Source organism: Hemitrygon akajei, chromosome 11, assembly GCF_048418815.1.
Source record: "Hemitrygon akajei chromosome 11, sHemAka1.3, whole genome shotgun sequence".
NCBI classification, from domain to species: domain Eukaryota; kingdom Metazoa; phylum Chordata; class Chondrichthyes; order Myliobatiformes; family Dasyatidae; genus Hemitrygon; species Hemitrygon akajei.
The window spans coordinates 46,914,311-46,939,977 of record NC_133134.1 but is presented as its reverse complement, the minus strand read 5'-3'; the positions used below and the strand labels follow the sequence as shown (position 1 = coordinate 46,939,977).

Sequence of the window (25,667 nt, the reverse complement as noted above, 5' to 3'; positions counted from 1 at the left end):
GAACACAAAAGCACGCTAAAAGCTTTTACGTAATTAGGTCATCACGCCAGACCAGCCTCTTAAAATGAAACAACAACTCAATGTTGGTGGTTGTGAATTATGTACGTTTCCACCAATTACAGTACTCTACAATAACAGCCATTACTTAACCAAATGCATATGTTTAAAAAAATTTTTGTCAGGTCTTCTTGGGTATCATTGAATATTTCTTTCTTAATTTGTAGCATTGGAGAAAGCAAACATGAGAGAATGAATCAATTTCATATTTACTAAAAGATCATAGTGCCTGTAATAGGTTAAAAATAAATAAACAATTGATTGTGGAAACCTCCTTGTCTATTATTCCAGCGTTAATGTAACAACCCAATATAGTTGTTTCTTTACCAACTGGCTTGCCAGTTATTAATAAAATAAAACTGCTAGGGTAGCTCGATGACTGTGTTTAAAGACCATAAGACATAGGAGCAGAATTAGGTCATTCAGCTGATTGAGTTGTCTCCACTATTCAATCATGGTTGATTTATTATTTTCTCTCAATCCCATTCTCCTGCCTTCTCCCTGTAACCTTTGACTACTCAAGAAACTATCAACCTTCACTTTAAATACATCAAATGACTTGGCCTCCATAGCTGTCTGTAGCTATGAAGTTCACACATTCGCCACCCTCTGGTTAAGGTTACTTCAGTCAGTGACAATTGACCTTTCTTGGCAGCTATTATTAGATACATATTAAAAAAAAACTAGAACTAATAACATAAGCTGCCTTTAATGCTATGAAGTTACCTGGAGTTATTACAAAGGCAAAAAAAAAACAAAATGATTGGAGAAATATTAGTACCTGTGACAGAAGGTATCATGCAAGTAGTACATTTAATGAAAAGGGTAAGGTAAACTCTACACATACTTGGAGAATGAAAAGAGTGAGGGTAGGACCGATCAGGGATAAAAGAGGAAACTTGCCTCTTTTTGGAGAAGGTAGGGAGGATGTTGAATGAGTACGTAGCTTCACTATTCACCAGTGAGAAGGACCTTGACAAATGTGAGGTTAGTGTAGAACAAGGTAATGTGCAGAGACCTGTTATGTTGAATCTTTTGAAAAACATTAGAATGTACAAGTTCTGAGGCTGGACAGGATATACACCAGGTTACTACAGAAAGTAAGGGATGAGATTGCTGCACCATTGGCGATGATCTCTGAGTCCTCACTGGCCTTGATTTTCTTTTTTTTAAGGAGAGTCATAGGGATAATCCTGGGAATTATGCATCAGTGGTGAGCAAACTATTGGAGTGGATTCTTAGAGACAAGATTTCTGAGCATTTGGACAAGCATAGTCTGATTAGGGATAGTTAACATGGTTTTGGGAGGGGCAGGTCATGCCTCATGAGCCTCGTTGACTTTTTTAAGTATGTGATAAAAGCAACTGATGAAGATAGAGCAGGGGTTATGGTGTATATGAAGTTAGTAAGTCTTCAGCAAGATTCCCCACGGTAGGCTCAATCGGAAAGTCAGGAGGCACTGGATTTAGGGAAACTTGTCTGCGTGGATTCAGAATTGGCTTGCCCACAGAAGGCAGGGGGTGGTAGGAGATGAAACATATTCTGCCAAGATGATGGTGATGAGTGGTGTTCCACAGGCATCTTTTCTGAAACCCCTGCTCTTTGAGATTTTTATAAATGACTTGGATGAGGAAGTAAGGGGGGGGGGGGGTGTAAGTAAGTTTGCAGATGATACATAGGTTGGCAGTGTTGTGGATAGTGTCGGAAGTTGTACGTTACAATGGGCATTGACAAGATGTAGCGATGGACTGAGAAGTGGCAGATGGAGTTCAAACCAAAAAATTATGCAATGTTACACTTTGGAAAGTTCAACTTGATGGCAGAGTACAAAGTTAATGGCAGGATTCATAGCAATGTGAAGGACAGAGGGATCTTGCAGTCCAGGTCCATAGATCCCTTAAAGCTCTCACGCATCTGATAAGATGGTTAAGGTGTATAAGCATGTTGCCCTCCATTAGTCTGAGCATTGAGTTCAGGAGCCGTGAGGTAATTTTGCAATTCTATAAAACTCTAGTTAGACTTCACTTGGAATATTTTGTTCGTTTCTGGTTGCCTCATTATAGAACGAATGCAGAAGATTTAGAGAGAATGTAGAGGAGATTTACCAGGATGCTGTCTGGATTGGAAAACATATCTTACGAGGAAAGGTTGAGCAAGCTAGGACTTTTCACCTTGGAGCAAAGGAGGCTGAGAGGTGAGTTGATAGAGGTGTATCAGATGATAAGAGACAAAGAGCTGAGCCAGCTAGTGCCTTTGTCCCAGCATGTCAACGGAAAGACATACTTTTAAGGTGTTTAGATGGAAGTATATTGGAGATGACAGAGGAAGGCTTTTTTTTAAAAAAAACAGAGTTGTAAGTGTATGGGATACACTACCAGGAATGGTGTTAGATTCAGATATATTAGGAACATTTAAGAAACTCTTAGATAAACACATGGAGGGAAGGATTACCGTAGGTTGATCTTGGGAGTAGGTTAAAAGGTTGGCATAGCATTGTGTACCAAAGAGCCTGTACCGAGCCGTAGTATTCCATGTTCTATGTAATATGGACAAGTTGGAATGAGCCCTGCAATGAGTAATTAAGACATCCAAAACATCTAATCTGAAAATATGGGGGGGGAGGGGAGGAATGATGGATTTCTATAAAGTCAGCTTCAGAACTACAGCAGTAAGTCAGCCTAAATGAAGTTGCAGCAGCGTTACAAATGACTGAGGGTAGCAAAGTCTATTATTGCACTGGAGGGGAGGAGATTAACAGTGTTATAAAAGTGGGATGATGCACCATAAGGCAAACATCATTCAAGTTGGGAGGCATCAAAAGCAATCCTTTCAGTGTCTATAGTAAATGAGCTAGAAGAGTTTGCAGGGAGAAATAGGTGAAATCAATTGAATTAAAATGGAAATAAATACAAAACTGATTATCCTTGAATACATTAAATTTACAAAGTAAACTTTTTGAAATGAGTATTGTGACATAACTATTGTAAAAGCTTATCTCTACTTACTGGCAAAGCAATAAGGCCGTTTAGGATAACTTACCTGCATCAATAAGTGAAGAGGTTTACTAGCAACCTTCTGGAAAACTTGAAACTTAACACCAACTGTAGATATACAAAGAAAAAGTCATTCAGCAGTCAACCTCATTTCCGTAAATAGATAGAATAATTATTTTCATAAAGCAAATTTTAAGCTGTCTCAGGCATTAAGGATTAGAAAGATTAGCTTTATTTGTCACATGTACATTGAAACATACAGTGAAATGCGTCCTTTGCTTCAACGACCAACACAGTCCGAGGATCTGCTGGGGGCCGCTTGCAAGTGTCATCATGCTTCTGGCACCAACGTAGCATGCCCACAACTTACTAACTCCAACCTTTGGAATGTAGGAGGTAACTGGAGCACCTAGAGGAATCCCATGTGGTCACAGGGCGAACATACAAACACTTCACAGACAGCAGCAGAAAATGACCCCAAATCACTAGTGCTGTGATGCACCCCTTTTAAATGAAAATCTGAGATTTTCCTGCATATGTTATCAAATGTAGAATTTCCAGACATATTTGGAATTCAAACCTGTTAATATGCCCAACCTGCTGGACCTCTAGTTTGTTTCTTTATGTTAGGGATGGTGGGGGAGGGCTGGGGAATTGTCCTGCTGATCGCGCCTAGCTAGACCCAGCACAGGATCTATAACCACATCGATACCTATGGTGATTGTAAGAGCTGCAAGTTCTATTTTTAAAATAAATCATATTAAAACATTGTTCTCAAACATTCTTAGATATGTTATTTTTTAAAATTATTATTGAATGTGAGAGATATTTTAAAAAGTTAAATAACCCACACAGATTTGACAATGGAAGAAGCAGGAGATGAGGCTTCCTCAACCCATTATTAGAAACCGTGCTGCTCTCCAGGGCTGGTTGCTGGAAGGCAGGTTGCTCCAGGCCAGCAGTGTAAATATCTGATCTGGATCTGGTATGGACGTTTCAAAGGAGAGAGGTGGCAGGGAAGGTTTGTAAACAAATCTAAGCCAGTAAAATTTGGTAGCTGAATTAACGAGTATACACAGATTATCTTAAAGATTAGCTTGATCTGTCACCATATACATTAAAACAAGGGGTGAACTGCATCTTCTGCGTCAACGACAAACACATCTGAGGATATGATGGGGGCAGCCCGTAAGTGTCCCATGCCGCTGGCAACAACATAGCATGTCCACAACTTACTAACCCTAACCCATACTTCTTTGGAATAAAGTCATCGTGGCCATTATGATTTATCAATTACCAATATACATTATGTACCAATTTGATTTAATAAATGGGTGGGGACAACATACAAATGTAATTATGAATGAAATTTTAACAGTCCTCTACAGTTATCAAACTATAGTAAAATTCCATTACTCTGGCACGCTCAGAGATTTAGTGGTGTCAGGCAAGTGGATTTTCTGGACTGCGTGACGCATGTATATATAATTATAGATTTATAAATTTTCAGGTGAACCTGTTAAGTTTGAATATAGAGTGGGAAACTGGGGTCCTGATGTGTGAAAGGATGTACTGGCTTTGGGATTCTGGTGAGTGAAAGGGAATGAAAGAATCATTAGCCAATGACCCAGTTCCCAAATCATTTGGAATTCTGAATAGTCAGGTAACAGATTATTGTAATTTTACTTATACCTGGATAACGTTTCAACATATGTTATCACACATCTTACAAATTTTGCTGGTAATTTTCTGATTTTTTCTGTATCTGTCTGTAGAGATATTTAAGCATGAGAGCATCTCAAATTTAAAATGGAAACAGCCAGCAGTCTGAAATACAGGCTAATCTAATCAATAATGTAAAATAAGTCAGTAAGGGACGTCCAAAGCCTGAAAACATACACTTCAATATAGAAGTGTACAATTTACAATTGATGTTGCCCAGCTCTCCCTTACAGCAGTAAGTTCCATTATAGCACCTCTAGAGACATTTGAAAATATTCAGTTGAATTCAATTCTAAACAAATTCATAATGCATAAAATCTTAAATACTGACATTGAAGATTTACATTTACAAGTGATTCATTCTCTCAAAATGTAAATACTTTGGAGTTTAATAAAATTGTTGACTTTATTTATGTTTTTCTTCTTTATTTTGTTATAGTACAATTTTATAATTAACTAAAGGTTCTAAATTACATCTCCTAGTTTAGATTCAGCCTGCGTCAGTGAGGAACTGAGCGGGATATTGCTTCCCCTGTTCAAAAATTCCACAGATGCCCTCTTAGGTACACTGTACTGAAAAGGATAATGATCTATTGCAAAAAAAAACAGTATTAGTGGAATAAATGATAAGTGCTGTTCCTTTGACAATAATCAAAATCAATGCCAATGTTTTTAACAGCTTAAAGCATCTAACAATTTATTCAGATTTTACAATACCTGCAAGGACATAAGGCCGGCACAGTCTGAGTCCTAATGCAAATAATGGGAGGGTGTTAATGAAGTCCATGAGCAAGTGAATGAGACCCTGAATAACTACCACCACCAATCGTAACTGTTAAAGAAAGACAGTAAAAAGACAAGGTCAGTGAGTGAATACAACATTCAAACATAAATTGTTTATGATTCATCTATTCTTTTGGTTGGTGTAAAACCTATCCTTCAGCCTCCTGTTTGCTTCAGGAACATAGGTGGGCTTGTCAAAGCAGTGGATACTATCACTGCAAAATCCTCCAAATCCACTAGCAGCATAAGCAATGTTAGTGAACCTGTCCAGTCCTACAACTGATGACATACCTGACAACTGGCTCACAAGAAGCATTCCAAAGTCTGTCATAGCCTGAGATCAGTAGGAGGATATTAAAGACATTTCCAGAATGTTCTCAAGGTCTCCTTGAAATAAGTGCAACATTTTCACTCACTCAAGGGTCAACTTTATTTGGTCATATACATTTACATGTATTAGGCATTTGATGTGGTATGATCATCAGGACACGACATGCAACAAAAAAGTCAAAAACTATAAAGAATAAAGAATTATATAAAAATAAAGTTTGAGGTTAAAGGACAGATATGGAATAAAACGTGAATAAATACCAGTATATATTTACAATGGAAACAGCATTATAAAAAAGTGGCTTAGTGCCCACAGCGCAGTGATGAGGGTCAAAGGTCTCTCTCTCTCTCTCTCTCTCTCTCTCTCTCTCTCTCTCTATATATATATATATCTATCTATCTAACTGGAATGGTTGACTCTGGAGAAACCCTGATCCATGACCAATCAAAATTGACAAGGCACCATAACCTCAAATCTTTGTCAAAAGCCCTTGGAAATGAAAATGGAAGAACATTTCACCAGGCACTACTCAAGTACTTTCTGTTACCTCACAACCCAAAGAACTGAAATGGACATAAATCATTCTTTATTCTGAGGGACTGCACAAGAAGGAATGTAAAATCTACCCCATAAACACATAAGCAGCATCCTTTTAACCATGGTCTAACCACAGAAATATAGATAATCATACTACAGTTACATTTTATATACTACAGTTACAGATACAGTACGGAAGATTACTTTTCATAGATCATTCACACTAATTATATTGCAGTTTGTGCATCTTGATCAGGCTTAATGAAGTACAACCAAAGTTCATTACCAGTGTAAAGACAAGGTAATACAGTGCCGTGGTTGGCAAGAGGAATAGGAGAACAGTGAAGAGCAATGTTCCAATAAACAGCTGCAAACAAAAATAAAAGAGATTAGTGGCTGTTATGTAAAAATCTGCATTTAATAACTTTAAAAAGATTATGGAACACTCTCCACTTTTACAAACCCAGAGCTCCCATAATCAGATCCTTGGAAGTTCAAGCTTATGGTGAAGAAGGTTATAGAACCATGCAGCTCAGAATACTCTAATTCACATTTAAGATTCAAGGCTGAGATTGGATTCCAATGAAATATAGGGATTTGGGAAAGTATAGGAAGCATGTTTGAGGATTAGGCTCTGCCGTGATCCAATAGGACAGGAGAAAGGGTTGCTTATTGTTTTATTTCCTAATCTAAGCCCTGTAACTATTGAGCATTTGAGGTCAAAGCTACACTACAGCAGAGGAAGCATTACTCTGGAGAACAGCTTTCAATAAAAATGCATACTGCAATGGTTTGGAAAATAAGAGTGTGCAGAAAGGTTGGTAAAGTACCATTTACCCAATCTGCAGGGCAACCTTTCATCAATAGATAAAATCTCAAATTTCACAAATGAGACTTCTTGCACTTAGTCTCTTGAAGCAACTTTAAATATCAAACCTCTCCTCCACATTGCCCTTTATAATAATAGATAACAATAAAGTTTAAGAAGTAGAAAGAAAAATGACCTGGCATCACCCCTTACCGATGGAACTAGGAAGGCAAAACTGTCTGCAATTTCAGCACAGCTTTAGAAGTCGACTTCCTAGTTTAAAAAATTGACTATGTCAATGCAAAGAAACTTCAACCAGTTTCACTTGATATAGACTGAAGATTTTTATTGGTATCATTGTACTTTTCCTCTAGAAAAGGCTATGAGAAAGTATCCCTTAAGAATCAACTGTTTGAGTGGCCTGCTGCTGTACATGCAGCAATAAGGAATTTTACATTTTGGAATGTTACAATCTTGTAGACAAGTTCTTTTTGTATTAAATAGGAATTACATGGCTGCATGGATAACTACAAGATAAGATAGTACCAAAATATGTGATAAATGGTAATACCATTTCTCTTACCATGGATGCACTAAGACCTACTGAGCATTTTCACTGTTTTCTTGAAGATCTTTGTCATTTAACTACCAAAGTATATATGTAGGTACTCTTTATAGACTCAGTGCAGCCTTCTTTTTTCCCCAGAAACCCTGTCTTCTTCACCTAGCTGTACCCATCTATATTGGGGTATAATTTTAAATTTGCCTTTATGGATTTAATGAGATTTAATATGGCTCATGAATAAGATGTCACAAGCTAACTAGGAATGTTTACCCGGTGGGTACATAAACTTTTCAAATTACTATTACAAAAAGATACAAACTTATTTCCCCCAATAGCTCTATCACTCAGTAAGTGTAGATATCGGTAAAAACACTCCACCTGATCCAAGTCATAACTGCAGGAGTCCACACGCTGCCTCAGAACATTCCACTTCTTCCCTCTGAACAATCGCCAGAGAGATGACAAGCCGTAGATCTTCAAACAATAGATTCTACGTACAAAATGTATTAAAATTTCATGTTTTACTATACATATGGAAACTTTACAGCACAGAAAAAATATCTTCATGGAGGGCAGTTTATAAAAAATCTGTTTAAAAACATGAGATTTTTTAAAACAAAATCCTTTGTACATGTACAATTTGATTATTAATAACAATGGCAATAATTTCATACATAATCCTTTACTGATTATTGACTTCAGGAGGAGAAGACAGGGGGTCCACGAGTCAGATCTCATTGGGGAATCAGAGGAAGGGGGTCAACAACTTCAAATTCCTTAGTGATCATGTCAGAGGGCCTTTCCTGGGCCCAGCACGCAAATGCAATTACGAAGAAAGCATGGCAGAGCCTCTTCTTCCTTAGGAGTTTGCGGAGATTTAGCATGATATCCAAAACTCTGTCAAACTTCTATAGATGTGTGGTGGAGAGTATATTGATTGGCTGCATCATAGATGCTATGGAAATACTAATGCCTTTAAATGGAAAATCTTGCAAAAAGTAGTGAATACAGCCCAGTCCATCACATGTAAAGGCCTTCCAAACATCGAGCACATCTATTTGGAATATTGTTGCAGGAAAGCAGCATCCATCATCAGGGACCCCAACCACCCAGGTTATGGTCTTTTCCTGGTATTGCCATCAGTAAGGTGGTACAGAAGCCTCAGGACTCACACCACCAGGTTCAGGAACAGTTACTACCCCTCAGCCATCAGGCTCCTGAAGCAGAGGAGCTAGCTTCAGTTGACCCATCATTGAACTGTTCCCACAATCTCACTTCCAAGGACTCTTCACCTCTCTTCTCAATATATATTGTTTATTTATTATTATTTCTATTTTTTTGTATTTGCACAATTTGTTGTTTTTTGCACACTGGTTGTCTGCCCTGTTGGTGTGGCCTTTCATTGAGTCTATCATAATTATTGCATTTATTGAGTGTGACTGGAATAAAGTGAATCTCAGGTTTGTATATGGTGACATATGTACTTGATAATAAATTTACTTTGAACTATAAAAATATATTTCACAATGTTATGAGACAGTAAAATTTGCATTGTGAAAATTCTATTAAGAGTATTCAAATGTTGTTTCCTTTTTGATTTTCATCACAGGTTACAAGAATTAAAAAACACTGCCAGAAACAGGCTGAAATTTTGATAATTTGTATGTATGCTTTTAACCTCTTAAAACTCTGCATCATTTAATGTTCAAACCTTTTAATTTTTTGTTCTGTGATATATTATTTTTTCATTGGACCTACTCACACAACTTTCACCTAGAACATTATTACACGGTAAAATGTAAGTTTAAATAAAGATTATTGGAGGTTATTTTAGCAAGTCTCAAAATACTTTGTGTCTGTGCAGATCAAATAGTTATGAATTAAGCATAATTATGTGTCAGTTACTTGCAAACATTTCACAAAACTAGTTGGACTTCAATGGAATTTAATCTGTTACTCAATTGCAATAGAGTCCTATTCAGTCTGTACAACATTAACAGATCTATACACATCCAACCCTTTTGTTTATACATCAAAATAATTTCTTAAACTTTATTTGAACAATGATGGTGTTGACTGTGACTTACAATCTGCCTTCTTCTATTGGACCTGCAATGAATGCACAATGCCTTATTCCGGGATGTAGAGAGAAGTGCAAGAATATTGACTCCACAAATATAAAGATGTACAGTGGAAGTCCGTGAGGAGGAACTTTAGACAAATTACAGAAAAGTGTGTCAGGAGAGGCAAAGGCAGAAAGGACAAGAAAAAGTAAGAGAACTGAAACAAAGTTCAAAGTAAATTTACTATCAATGTACATATATGCCACCATATATTACCCTAAGATTCTTTACAGGCATGGATGGTGGGGATCCTTGAAGATGGATGCTGCTTTTCTGAAACAGTAATCCTTGTAGACGTGTTCAGTGGTGGGGAGGACTTTACCTGTAATGGACTGTGCTGTATCTACTGCTTTTTGTAGGCTTTTCTGTTCCAATCCAGGCTGTGATGCAACCAATCAATATACTCTCCACCACACATCTGTAGAAGTTTGTCAAAGTTTTAGATGACATGTGAATCTCCACAAACTTCAGTAGAGGTGCTGCCATAACTTCTCTGTAACGCCAGTACAGATCCTCTGAAATATAGGCCTCAGTTAGTCTCGATAGACCATGGATTTGCACCTTGGAAAGTTTCCAGGGCGCAAGCCTGGGCAAGGATTTTTTTTATGGAAGACCGGCAGTTGCCCAGGCTGCAAGTCTCCCCTCTCCACGCTACTGATGTTGTCCAGGGGAAGGGCATTAGGACCCATACAGCTTGGCACCAGTGTCGTCGCAGAGCAATGTGTGGTTAAGTGCCTTGCTCAAGGACACACACACAAGCCTCAGCCAAAGCTCGAACTAGCGACCTTCAGATAACTAGACGAAAGCCTTAACCACTTGGCCACGCGCCAACATCCTCTGAAATGATAATGCCGACGAATTTAAAGTTGCTGACCCTCTCCACCTCTGATCCCCTGAAAAGGATTGGCTCATAGACCTCTGGTTTCCTCCTACTCAATAATCAGCTCTTTGGTTTTGCTGACATTGAGCATGAGGTTGTTGTTGTGGCACCATTTAACCTAATTTTCAATCTCCCTCCTATAAACTGATTCATTACCTCCTTTGATTCGGCCAACAACAGTGGTGTCATCAGCAAACTTAAATATGGCATTAGTGCTGTAATTAGCCTCACAGTCATAAGTATAAAGTGAGTAGAACAGGGGGCTAAGCACACAGCCTAGTGGTGCACCTGCACTGATGGTGATTTTGGAGGAGATATTGTTGCCAATCTGAACTGACTGGGGTCTGTAAGAGGAAATTGAGAATCCAGTTGCTGAAGGAGGCATTGAGGCCTAGGTCTTGGAGCTTATTGATTAGTTTTGAGGTGAGGATAGTGCTGAATGCAGAGCTGTAGTTAATGAAGAGCATCCTGTTCCAGGGTTGAGTGAAGAACCAAGAATAGTTACAAGCCATTCTTAAATAAAATAAACATTCAACAGTAATGCTGCAGAAGCTCAATAATAAAATAATGTCACAAATTTTCACTATCACATTTGAAAATCGTAGCACTTTACCGGACACTTTCCACCTCTTACCAATTTAGAAACATAGAAAACCTACAGCACAATACAGGCCCTTTGGCCCACAATGCTATGCCGAACATGTACTTAATTTAGAAATTACCTAGGGTTACCTATAGCCCTCTATGGAAACTCATAGTTCCCATTTTCCTGGAAACTTGAGGTGCCTAGGGTACCCACATCTTTTAAGTAGATGCCACACCAAGGCAAGAAAATAGAGATATGCAGTTCCAGGATGTGATTTTTATGTAACAATGGTTATAGTGGTGCATCTATACTCTTTCAATTGACCAATGCAGGCTACTCAGAGCCTCAGACTGCAAGTCATGCAGCTAATTTTTGGAACACCGTGAAGCATGAATGATGTTCCTAGCCTACAATTTTTTTACTAATTCATTTAGTTTCTTTTGACTGTACCAAATACTCCTTTAACTCTTTTACCACCATTTTTTGATTTAGCTTTATCAGTGAGCCACCAGAGATTGATAGTTCAAATACGAGTCTTCTGATGTAAATAAAGCATGACTATTAAAATGGATTGGACATCTTAGACAACTTGTTAGGTAATATAATCACAATTTAACTGATATCACAGTAAAGTTTAGATTGGTTCCAACACATTTTATTTATGAAGAATAATTACTGCGGCTTTACTCATGGATCAGCAACCAGCAGGTTGTTTCTGGTTTTACCAACTCAACCATTTGCAGTCTTGCAGGGTGTAAGATCAATAACCTTCATTCCTCTTAAACAAAAAGTTAAAGCTGTCAATTGAAACTGCATGGGGCCAACTTTTAAGGGGAATAATATCAAACAAAAAGAGAAACTGAAGTGAACAAATGCATTCTTTCTTGCTTTGCCTAAAGCTATGCAGTAGGAGAAAATATTCATACTTATAGTACACTACAATTGATCAAAAACTGGATTAAGTTCCAAGTCCATTTCTCACTTTTATAAAATGAAACAGCGATGATTAAAGAAATGATTAATGCCTATGATTGTGGTGTTTTAGTTCCTAAATCTATCAACTTTTTGTGTTTGATTATTTCTTCCAGTTCAATTCCCTTATCGACTAAAGAATGTCAGATAACATAACCTGAAAGATGGAAAGAAAATGGAATAAAAAAAAGAAACACAATTTTAAAAGTTTTACTGTTCAGAAGAATCTCAAAAGCTACGTTCTTTAAAGCACTAGAAAACATCCATCTTCTGATTGCAATATTGTCTTTAAATGGATTCCCATCTGTTTTACAAACTGTCAGGCACACATATAAAAAAAGTTGGATAAAATTTCATTTTAGTAAACTATTCAGTACAACATTTGCACATCCTCAATGTTTGCACCCATTGCAATTTCATAATTTATGACAACATGAGCATACAGAATATAAAGTAACAGGAAGCATTTCAATATTCAACATGCACACAGTTTATAACACTGCAAAATCTGTCAAACAATGCTTCTTTATAGTATGCAATAATTGCTTGCAAGGATCATATCTTTTTCCTGGAAACTGTGACTGAAAAGTACCTTTGTTTGGGAAATAAAAATTCCAACTGGTACACATTGATTGAACTTAATACAAATAATAATGGCCTTCTGCTCTCCAGTATAAGCCTTCTAGATCAGGATAAAGAAATGCTGTAACAGCACTCACAAGAAATGTAAATACTGGAAACAAAGCTAATAATATTCAGTGGTGCATAATAGCTGATGTTTTCATTAATTTGTAGTCAGAATTATGTAAGGTTGTATTGTACAAGCTACAAATGCTGCAGCTGCAATATGCTCACAAACATGTCCGAGTTGGGTTGAAACATTTTAGAGTGTAGAACAGTAGGGCAGAGCAACAGATCCTTCTGCCCACATTGTCATGCCAAACCAATTAAACTGGTAATATGGGACACAAGAAGATTCTGCAGATGCTGGAAATCATGAGCATCGCACACAAAATGCTGGATGAACTTCAGCAAGTCAGGCAGCAGCTTTGTAAAGAAATGAGCTGTCAATGTTTGGGGTGAGATGTTTCATTGGGTCTGGTTGGTAGTCAAGATAATGAGGATTGGGAATCAAATGCCCAACTAAACCAATCTCTTCTGCATACACAATGTCCATATCCTTTCATTTCCCACATATGCATGTGCTTCTTGAATGCTTCTATTTCCCTGCCCATACCTACAACTGATCTATATCCTGCTGTATCCCTTGGAACTCTTCTATGCTATCTAAAACACCACCAATCTTTGTATCACCTGTAATCTTACAAACCCACCCATCTATATTTTTTTGCTACAAGTTGCATCTACTCTTACACCAACTGCTCCATCCTATGGCATATCACTGTTGCCAACCTCACTTAAACCCCGAGCCAACAGCTCTAGCCAACCTGCCTGCAAGAATATTGGTATCCTTCAAGTTCTAAGATCAGGTCATTAACTTCCCTAGAAGAGATCCCAATGATCCACAAAACTGAAACCCTGACCCCTGCACTAATTCTTCAGCCATACATTCATTTGCCATATTGTACTATTCTTACACTCACTGGCAAATGGCATTGTCTGCTTCTTAGCTTCTAACCTAGCTCCCTATAATTGCCCTTCAGGACTTTATCTCCTTTCCTCCCTTGGTACTCTGACTTTTGGCTGCTAACCCTCTCCTCTAAGAATGTTGTGAACCCAACCTTGCAATGTAATGTGCTGCAAAACAATACATTTCATGACATATGCTGGTGATATTAAACTGATTCTGATTCTCAGACACTCCTGCCCCTGGCATCTGGGAGGCAATATACCATACAGGAGTCTTCAACACATCTGCAGAATCTCCTGTTTTGTTCCCCTAACTACTGAATCCTCTAACACAATTTCTCTCCTCCCTCTTTCCCTTCTGAGCCACAGAGCCAAACTCAGTGCTAGAGACCTGGCCGCTGTGGCTTCCCCTTAGTGGGTCATTCCTCTAACAGCACCCATGTGGTAAACTTATTATTGAGGGGAATGGCTACAGGAGTACTCTTTACTGCTTGTCCATTCTCCTTTATTCTCTTGACCATCATGCAGCTACCTGTCACCTGCAACTCAGGTGTGACTGCCTCCCAGTAGCTCCCAAGTATTAACTCCTTATTCTCCCAAATGAACTGTAGGTCATCCATCTCCAGCTCCCTAACATAGTCTGGAGGGAACTCACCCAGATGTACTTCTCACAGAGCCACCATCAGGGACACTGGTGGTCTCCCAGCTCTAAGAATCTACAAGAGGAGTACACCACTGACCAGGGATCCATTCTTGCTGCTCTAACTAGGGGCTAATAAAGAAAGAAATGGACACTTGACAGAAACCTCAACCTAGCCTTGGCATAATAGTCAACCACATTGTTGTAATCATATACAAGCAAGCTTAGGTTAAGAATGATTTCCTCAGTAGGACATTAGTGAATAAGATGCAGTTATGTGACTTATTAATTTCAAAAAAAATTCTTCATTTGCTGTGACAAGAATTGAAACAGGATAATTAGCCCAGGATTCTGGATCATGTATGCCAGTTTATAACAACTCACATTATTTGTGCATGCATATTTATCTCATGTGTATCTGTATTGAAGGTTTAAAACAAAAAAATAAAACAAATTCATTAACATATCATGGCAAATAATTCACAATTTCAAACTCAGCTGCTCTAGTGATGGCGATAGATTTTGAACTATAATTGTGAACTCTTTCTAAGATTTTGTAAAGAAGGTATTTTTCCGCAGTAACTCAATTTTATTTTCTCTACTTTCAGAAGCAATAATATTTCAGTTAAAAAAACAGAAATGCTGGAAATAAGTATATCCAGCAGCATTTGTGTATAGATTTGTATATCAGGCTCTCTCCATTTCTCTCCAAAAATGCAGCTTTGATCTTCTGATATTTTTGGCATTTTGTGATTTTGTTTTCAGATTTATAGTATCAAGTTTACTGCTTTTCAAATATCTCAGTCATAAGGTTTCTCAAGGAGCTGGTGACTTCCATACGTTACCCAAGTGTACATTAATCATGTATTTAAGACCTTGAACTTGTGAGGTGCAGGAAAACAACAGCAACAGTGTGGGAAGGTTAAGTGGGGATAAAAATCAAACTTGTAGCACGTGATCTACAAGTGGATACTCCACATCAGTTACTAGAAAGCAGATGGTACAGAAAGTCAGGTCTGTATCTCTTGCTAAGGATGCAGGGCTAATTCTAGTAGAGAGTCTGGAAACCAATGACAATTTTAAAACTATGAAGGGAGCCTGCTTAAAACAAAGATTTCAAGCATTCATTGACGAATTTCTTTAACAATAATAATTTAGTATTAAAATCATTACAAGAAAAAGTAATTTTCCTTTTTACAATGCATCTCCATTAAACTTTAGTGGTAGCCAGTTTAAATATAAAATTATTTGCTACTTAGTTGTGTTTTTATTGCCATCATCCCAAAAATGTGTTTGAAAAACTTATTGCACAGAACTTTGAAAACAAGCATTCCTCTACAACGATTGTTAAGTATTTTCAGTCAGGTTTGTTAACAAGCCATGTGATGCACCATCAATAACTCACTCTGTGGCGTAAAAGCGAGATATCGGCTTTTATTGACTGGAAGAAGGAACAAGCAGTGGTTGACCGCCATACTACATCCTGGAGACTGAGAGGCCGGGCCCAGGCCTCAATTGCCTTTATACAGGGGTCTGTGGGAGGAGCCAGAGGAGCAGTCAGCGGGGGGGGGGGGGGGGGTGTGTCCAGACAGGTATATGCAGTTCACCACACCATGTTAAAACAAGCTACCAGTTTACAAAGATTCAGTTGCACAGGATAGTTCCTTCTCCCCAATAACAATGTAAGTGAAAACTTTCCACAGTTTTCTGTGAAAAGTGTACAATTGTATTTTGGGGAAGGGAAAGCTGGATAAAGCTCAATTGAGATGCATGCTTTGATTAATTTAGCAAGTTAATATTTATGATTTTATTTCAGAACTAAATTGTCAAGCCAGTTGAAGGACTGCTGATACTTCTACAACTGCAGCTCAGCAGGAAGTGGCATTTTATGATTAACAAAAGAAAACTAAGTTTAAAATACTTTAGTAGATGGTTATTATGTGGTTTAAAAGGGATACAAGATAAATAAGTATAATACAAACAGTATTTACTTAAGGAGGCATTCATTACAAAAATGTACAAAAGGGATTCAGAAAAGCTGGCTCATCAAGTATCCTACAACTTCAATAGTAACTTCTGTTAACTCTAGCACAGTGGTTTGATTAGTAATCCAGAGTTCTGAATTGACAATCTAGGGAATCAAGTTCCAATCCCAACATGACAGCTGTGAAATTTAAATCTAGTTTTGTTTACAAAAAAAAGAAATTTAAAACATAAACCAGTGGATTGTTTGAAAAATGCATCTGGTTCACTAATCTCCTTCAGAGAAACAGATCTACTACCACAGCTGATTTGGTCTAAATGTGAATCTGGACTCAGAGCAATATGGTTTACTTCAAACAGCCCCCTGAACTGGCCAGGCAAAGCATTTTGTTATTGCATTACTGAGAACAGGAATAAAATCAGATGGAACATTGTCTGAATTCAGTGGTTAGATCAATGCCAAAGTACCTCTCATCAAAAGTAATCTTGCATATTATCTATCATATATGCAATATATATATCTGAGACCACTCCATGATCAGATCCAGATCAGGTCATCCCTACAGATAGAATGCCAGACTGCTCCATCAGAATCTAAGGGAATATCCTATCCTGCCAGAGGGTAAGCAGTCATTCTGTACAGGATGTAGATGCTGCCCTGGGAGTCTTCGACATAGATTCCAGACCCCATGAAGTATAGTAATAACAGCATGTTCACCATCTTCTCCCAAATACCATCTACCATCCTCCCTAAGCTGCTGAATTAATGCTTCTCCATACTGGGCAAAATCTAACAACCACAGGTACAGTAACAAGAACAGATAATGTATTCTAGATGGAGAACATCAATATCTGTCAGCAGAAATGGTTAGGTCACACCATCATTGACCAAGCTGGCTGAGCCTTGAAGGACATTGCTGTCAAATTAGGTCAGTAACAGAGTGAAGAAACCAACATGACAGAAAACCCTACTTGACCTCAGCTTCCCTAGTCTATCTATTCCAGAAACATTTCTACACAATAGCACTGGTAGGATATTCAGTACACTGTCCTTGCAAAAAGTCACATCTTCATACCATGCCATGGACATCGTCCAACTTGTTGAGCATAACCACCATCATGCTAACTACACTACACTCGGGAAAATACCAGGAGTACATACATTTGAGATTGAGAGCTAGGAAAAGAAAGAAATCAAAAAAGGGTTTTACTGTAAGTTGCAGAGAAAAGGGGATGAAGAGACCAAAGAGAATGTCTGTTCGTAAGGCAGATACCATGACAGACAGAATGGCTGAGAAGGGTATGAAGACCTGTTAATTACAGCTGATTTATATGGAGAAGATGTAAACCGAAGATGAATAAGAATAGAGACACAAGAGAGAAGCAACCTGATGGAAGAAGTCAGCATCAGTGAGAGGAAAGGAACTGATGAGGTTTGGGGTTCAAACCCTGCATCAGGACTGGCTGATGAACTGAAGATCAATAAGAATACAGAGAGGCAAACAATTTTAACAGCAAACAGAGATAGGAATAAACACTGGCCTTATTAATAGCATTTACATCCCAAAAATGAAAGCTGAAGAAATATAGAATGACAGTATTTTCTTTGATATTTTTTGTCATATGAAGCATGCACTACTGATACAAAATGAAGAAAAACTGACATGGTTTTAAACCAGAATTTGGATATTCAGTTTCATCATTTAAAAAAAATATTTATTGAAAGCAAACTCAAATTCAAATGAGGAAACACCAAAAAATGTTAGGTTGTACGGTGGATGTTATACATAGAATTTTAGGGTTTGGAAGGAGACCCACTAAAACATCCAAGAAACTACATTGACACTAAATGCACTAGATGATCATTGAAAATCATTGGCACTGTCAATTATACTGACAATTAAGGAAAACACCAAGGAAGGATTGTCCTGTTTTAGTCTCAAGTATAAACCTGAGAAGGAAGCAATTAGGGCTGAAAGATCTTCTCATTTTTCCAATTTTCATTTTTATATTTTAAATATTGTGGAAATTTGTCTTCAAACAACTTTCAGCTGATCTTAAACATACCAGTTTCCATTTACTTTCCTGAAACCACTGAAATACAGCTTACGTAACTTTTTAAATTTAACATTGATATCTTTCAACTGTTTATAAATAAGATACATTTTAAAAATCATTCCATTTCAAGGACCAAGTAATTATCTACTTTATCGTACAAGAAGAGTCATACAGCATGGAAACAGACATTTCAGCCCCATTGGTCTTTTCTGTCCAAGATGCCCATCTAAGCTCATTCTATATGGCTTAGCCTCTGTCCCTATAAATCTTTCTGGTCCATGTATCTTTTAAATGTTCTTAATGCACCTGCCTCAACTACTCTCCCTGGAAGCTCATTCCATGATCATCCTATGAGTAGAAAAAACTGCCCCTCAAGTTCATATTATATCTTCCCCCCTCTCAACTTGAACTTAAATCCTCCAGTTCTTGATTCCCCAAATCTGGGAAAAAGACTGTGCATCCACCCTATCTATGCCCTTCCTGATTTTATACATGAGTAAGATCACTCTACAGTTTCTTATGCTCCAAATAAATAAAGTGTACTCCTACACGGCCTCTCTCTATAATTCATTTCCTCAAATCTGGGTAACATTCTTGTACATCATTTTGCATTCTTTCCAGCTAAATGGCATCTTTCCTGTAGCAGGGTGACCAAAACTGAACACAATACTCCAAATGCATTCTCACCATAATCATGTATAACTGCAACATAATATCCCAACTTCAATAATCAATTGCCTGACCGAAAACCAGTGTGTCAAAAGCCCTCTTCATCTTCCTGTCTACTAGCAACACCACTCTCAGCGATCTATGTACTGGTATTCCTAGGTCTCTCTGTTCTACAACACTCCCACAGCCCTACTGTTCATCGTAAAAGTCCAACTCTGATTTGGCTTCTCAAAGTGCAACACCTTGAATTTAACCCCATTTTCCATTCCTTGCCTACTTATCCAGCTGATCAAGATCCTGATGTAATTTTTGATGAACATCTTCATTGTCTAAGACACCAGCTTTTTTTCTCGGTCATCTGCAAATTTACTAATCGTACTTACCAATGGAGTTAAATGGACATCTTCCTCTCACTGATCTTTTAAACAAATGGCATTAGCAGATGTGACAATGAATATTCTAATCTCTTAGCAAATAATTATGTTTTTTCAATGAAATAGTTTTGTATTTAACAATTGTAACATCAAGGAATCCCTGTTGGCTCACGTACAGATTAAAGATAATTAAAGACTTATGACTGAAGAACCAATCAGAACAATATTCTGAACTAATGCTAAATATGAGAGACCAGATAAGGAATCATCTCGAATATAGGTTGAATAGTTTCTTAGTAAAACACATTAATTTTGAAGAAAGATGCACTCCAACCATAGGGGGGGGGGGGGGGGGGGGGAGGGGGAGGGGGAGAGGGAGAGGGAGAGGGAGAGAAAAATGAAGACCTTTAGCGCCACCCAGTGATACAATATCCAGTTACAGAAGAATTGTTCCTTTAAAATTCAGGCCAGAAAGATTAAAGTCATCTTTGGCTAGAGCATTAATCGAATTAAACATAAATTATGAATACAAAACTGTATTCTAGCAGTACTTACTACTTTTAAATTTCCTGTAGAAATAGTTGGAATTGCATTTATGATTTTATTCAAAAACATATTAAATTATTTAAAGGAATGTTTATGAATACTTTTAGATATAGGAAATGCCAAACTAACGCTAAACCGTTATTGATATGTAGTGAGGTGACAAATCATTCATAAACATTAAACCCCCACTGAACCACCACATGTTGAGTTATGGAGTTAATGCTTCTTAACACACCATACACCGATAAAAGAACACAGCACTGTAAAAGGTCAAAAAGGTCCCACGCATTAAATTAGCCTTTTGAGATCAGTTACACCTGAATCACAACAAAGTGTATATTGTCATGAACACTATCAGAAACTGGAAATTCAAGTAATTTTAAGACAGTTTTTTTTAGGATTTTTTTCAACCACCATGGGTAGAATTGGCGTAATCATATAGTGCCTTTCCCTAGATAGTGGTGGTGACAGCAAATCAAACCTTCCTGTGACGAAGATGACATGACAGACAATTATGTCCACATGGAATGCTTTGGGACATTTATGAGATACGTTTGGCCTGTTTATTTGGTAAAATGCAAATTCGGAATGCTATTGCTTCTTGTGCACAAAACAATGTTGGCTGTCTACCTGGGTTGTAAACAATTACTTTTTACCATCCAGGAACATAACTAATATTTTTGTTTACTCAATCCAAATTTTCTGATCTTTCATTTTCAATTGTGTGTTCCTTGCTATTAATCTGTTCTAAGTTCTCAGAAAAGATTGATATCTTACCTGGCCCCATATACATAAAAACAGTAGATATGAAATGTCAGGAGTGCAATAATGTCAGAAACAATGGACAAGGCCACAGTCAAGCCAAGACATGCTGATAGTCCAACGTACCACAGGATCATTTCAATAAATGGAGACATCAGATGGATATAACCTATGGAGTAAACATGCACTGAATTGGTATCAGGATCAAAGAAACTCCAAAATTCTGAACAAGACCGCACCTTTACCAAAATTTTCTCTGTTTGTTGTACATACTGGTTACTGGTTTGATTTTCCCCTTTTCAACAAGTAAAGTTGTCATTTATCACAACCTTGCTGAAAGAAATTGCTTTGGACAGCCATAAACATTACTTACTCCCGCTTTACCTCACCAAGGAGTGTTATGGTGGAGGTACGTCCCTACCAAAGGAGGTGTAAGGCATTCCTTCCCTCTGCTAGCCTGCAGGTCACCTTTGGGCAAGGTGTAGCATCTCTTGGCTCAGGGTCACATGAAGTCATTGGAGCTGGTGGTGGATGGTTGTATGAGCAGCTGGTGCATATCACAAGTCCTGGTTTTATAACCACTGATAACAGGCAGACAATTTCTGAAGAGTATTGACAATGGCTGGGGTCACTCATATTGTAAAGGCACTGCCCAGAAGGCAGCAATGGCATAACACTTCTGTAGAAAAATTTGCCCAAAACTATCATGGTCAAAAATCATGTCCACCCATGGCAAATGACATGGCACAAAATGATTATGATGATTACCTCACCAAAAAAAGAAATGGTTGGCCCCTTGTCTTCTTGACATCACCTCTCTTGACTCGAGACTACTCAAAAATCATTTTAACCTTCAATACAATGTCTGTTAAGAATGATTAAACAGTTGGATTGTCAACTAACATTTTGTTCAAAGGCCTGTTTCTGGATAACTCAGTGCATACAGGGCCCTACAACAGAAGCAGAATGAGGCCATAAGTATAGAAGCAGAATTAGGGCATTTTGCCCATTGAATCTACTCCACCATTCAGTCATGGCTGATTTATTTTTTCCCTCTCAATCCTATTCTCCTGCCTTGTCTCTGTAAATTTTGACACCCTTAATAATCAAGAGTCAATCTATCTCTGCTTTAAGTATACCCAATGACGTGACTTCCACCACCATCTATAGCTATGAATACATAGAAACATAGAAAACCTACAGCACAATACAGGCCCTTCGGCCCACAAAGTTGTGCCGAACATGTCCCTACCTTAGAAATTATTAGGCTTACCTATAGCCCTCTATTTTACTAAGCTCCATGTAACTACCTAAAAGTCTCTTAAAAGACCTTATCGCATCCGCCTCCGCCACTGATGCCGGCAGCCCATTCCACGCACTCATCACTCTCTGAGTAAAATACTTACCCCTGACATCTCCTCTGTACCTACTCCCCAGTACCTTAAAACTGTGTCCGCTTGTGGCAACCATTTCAGCCCTGGGAAAAAACCTTTGACTATCCATACGATCAATGCCTCTCACCATAGACTCACCACCCTCTAGCTAAAGAAATTCCCCTCATCCCTACTCTGGTTTTAGACTCTCGTACTACTGTAAATACTCTGTCCATGTCCACTCCATTCAGGCTTTCAATTTTTGGGAGGTTTCATTGACACTCTTACCTCCCCCCCCCCCCCCCCCCCCCCCATTCTTCTGAAGTCTACAGAGAACAGGCCCACAGCCTACTTCCAAATGTTACTCCTTTGTTCTGTGATTATTCTTGTTAATCTATTCCAGACCCTTTCCAAGCATATCAGTTCAGAAGTGTTGACAGAAAAAGGTAACTTACTTATCCATAGATGAATATGATAAAGAAAGAAATGTCCCAGTACTTCATCTAGCGCTTTGTTCATCTTCAAGCCAGCAGGAGCTCCCATCAGCCACTCTAGCAATTTCTCCAACTCTTTGGCAATATGCTGTTGTCACAAAATATCACATCAGCATGGATTTTAAGCATTGAAGGTACTCATAAATTCTAGATTTCATATTACAGATAATTTATTTTATAACAAGAATAATGAACTTATTTTCAATGCTTTTGCTGTAAGCATAGCAGCGATGTCTGCTACTGAGTTTGGTTTATGGCTACTTATCATGTATCATATTCCACTTATTGCTTTACATGTAAATGTTCACACCACTCATATAATGTAGTTTAAATACGTTTAGTAGATTAATCAGAGTTTTAAAATCCTTCACAAATTCCTGTTATTTTGCCCATTTACATGTAGGATTTCTTTACCAGTTTAACCTTCATTGTCAAATGTCATCCAAGTATCTTTGAAAGCAAAGCAGCCAAAGGCAACTCACAATGAATGTTTTATTAATGAGATAATAGAGAGGATGGATAAGGACATGTTATGTTGGTGCCGGAATGTGTGGTGACACTTGTGGACTGCTCCCAGCACTTTCTTAGGTTGTGTTGCTGGTTAACACAAATGATGCATTTTATTGTAAGTTTTGATGTACATGTGATAAAAGAATCTTAATCTGAATCTGACAGCAGTTATTGTACTGTAGATGGACTTTCAAAAGGTGTTTAATAAAACTGGCAGAACTGAAACAGAAACTGATGGGATAAAGGGGCACTGGCATCACAGATTATTCAAGGGATGAAACACAGTGCTAGTAAAAGGCTGTTCATTGTATTAAAGGGACTGTTTTCTCCACAGTTCAGTATAAAAAATACTGCTATTTTTGATATACATTAATGCTTAGACTTGGGGCAATAGGAAAAAGGGTCAAAAATTACAGATGGCACAAAACATGGAAATGAACACAAAGGAAGATAATAAAATTCAAAAGGACGAAGTCAGGCTGGTGGAATGGCACATCTGACAACTGAAACTAGATGGACTTTGGTGTGAAGTAACATTTTGTTGGAAAGAATGTGGAACAAAACTGCAAGCTAATTGGAATCTTTAAAGCACACAATTTCTTGGAAGTGGTTGGAGATGTTACAAAAGCAATTAATAAAGCACATGGGTTCTTGGGCTATATAGAGAGATATAATACAAACTTCAAGAAGTTATGGTAAAGTAATATGAAACACTAATTTGGCTGCACTTGAGGTATTATAGCCAATTCAGGGCATCACCATTTAGGAAGGACGTGCAGACTGGAGAACAGTAGAATTTCATTTGAATGATTTCAGAGTTGAGGGAAAATATCTGTGTACACATCAGACTTCCAATATAACTCGGAGTCCTGCCATGTGCAGAAGTTCGCTGATGACACGGCCATAGTGGGGTGTGTCAGGAATGGACAGGAGGAAGAGTATAGGAAACTGATACAGGACTTTGTGATATGGTGCAACTCAAACTACCTGCGTCTCAATATCACCAAGACCAAGGAGATGGTGGTGGACTTTAGGAGATCTAGGCCTCATATGGAGCCAGTGATCATTAATGGAGAATGTGTGGAGCAGGTTAAGACCTACAAGTATCTGGGAGTACAGTTAGACGAGAAGCTAGACTGGACTGCCAACACAGATGCCTTGTGCAGGAAGGCACAGAGTCGACTGTACTTCCTTAGAAGGTTGGCGTCATTCAATGTTTGTAGTGAGATGCTGAAGATGTTCCATAGGTCAGTTGTGGAGAGCGCCCTCTTCTTTGTGGTGGCGTGTTGGGGAGGCAGCATTAAGAAGAGGGACGCCTCACGTCTTAATAAGCTGGTAAGGAAGGCGGGCTCTGTCGTGGGCAAAGTACTGGAGAGTATAACATCGGTAGCAGAGCAAAGGGCGCTGAGTAGGCTACGGTCAATTATGGAAAACCCTGAACATCCTCTACATAGCACCATCCAGAGACAGAGAAGCAGTTTCAGCGACAGGTTGCTATCGATGCAATGCTCCTCAGACAGGATGAAGAGATCAATACTCCCCAATGCCATTCGGCTTTACAATTCAACTGCCAGGAGTAAGATATGTTAAAGTGCTAGGGTTAGGACTCAATGTATTTAAGTAAACTACTTAAGAACTTTTTAAAAGCTATTATTAATGCTTTTTGAGAGGGTGATTTTAGATGCATATCTTAGATGCATATCATATTTTTACTGAGTTAAGTATTGTATGTAATTAGTTTTGCTACAATAAGTGTATGGGACATTGGAAAAAAAAGTTGAATTTCCCCATGGGGATGAATAAAGTATCTATCTATCTATCTAAAGAACTGAAGATATTCTTGGAACTGAGTAAAGAATAAGAAGGTGATTAAAAGGTTTATATCAAATCATTAAGGCTTAAATAAAATAGATGCAGACAACTATTTCCAATGCTAAAGAGTCAAAAACTATAGGGTATAAAAGATATTGACAAAAGAGCTGAAGGCAAGGTGAAAAAGTAACATTTTAAAATTAATTAAACACAACATATAGCTGCTTCAATGGCACGCTTCGCAATGGAATTAGATAAATATGTACTTGGAGAGAGAAAAAATTATGGGAAAATAGAGAAACAGCCAGAATATTCTTGAGAATAACTAGTATAGACTCAGTCTGCTGAATGCCCCTTTTTGGTTCTGCACTATGATTCTATGCTCTGGTTATGAAGTCAAATTTGGTAATGTCAATGCACAAATGACATCAAGTATCACTATCTTCCATTATGAAATAGCAAGCCAGAAATACTTCAACTAAAAATCAATTGAACTCAA

At 38.0% G+C, this 25,667-nt stretch overlaps 1 protein-coding gene across 2 annotated transcripts in view; it reads right to left on the bottom strand.

Annotated features, from left to right (window-relative positions):
* Positions 1–25,667, bottom strand: part of pigq (phosphatidylinositol glycan anchor biosynthesis, class Q) — a 53,728-nt gene that overhangs the window by 2,000 nt on the left and 26,061 nt on the right. For both annotated transcript variants that reach the window (XM_073060770.1, XM_073060769.1), the window contains exons 5-10: positions 22,808–22,934; positions 20,995–21,148; positions 8,175–8,286; positions 6,710–6,790; positions 5,490–5,604; positions 3,097–3,158 (exon numbers count right to left, since the gene is read on the bottom strand). In XM_073060770.1, coding sequence (XP_072916871.1) covers positions 3,097–3,158; positions 5,490–5,604; positions 6,710–6,790; positions 8,175–8,286; positions 20,995–21,148; positions 22,808–22,934 — 651 coding nt within the window. The remainder of the gene's footprint in view (positions 1–3,096; positions 3,159–5,489; positions 5,605–6,709; positions 6,791–8,174; positions 8,287–20,994; positions 21,149–22,807; positions 22,935–25,667) is intronic.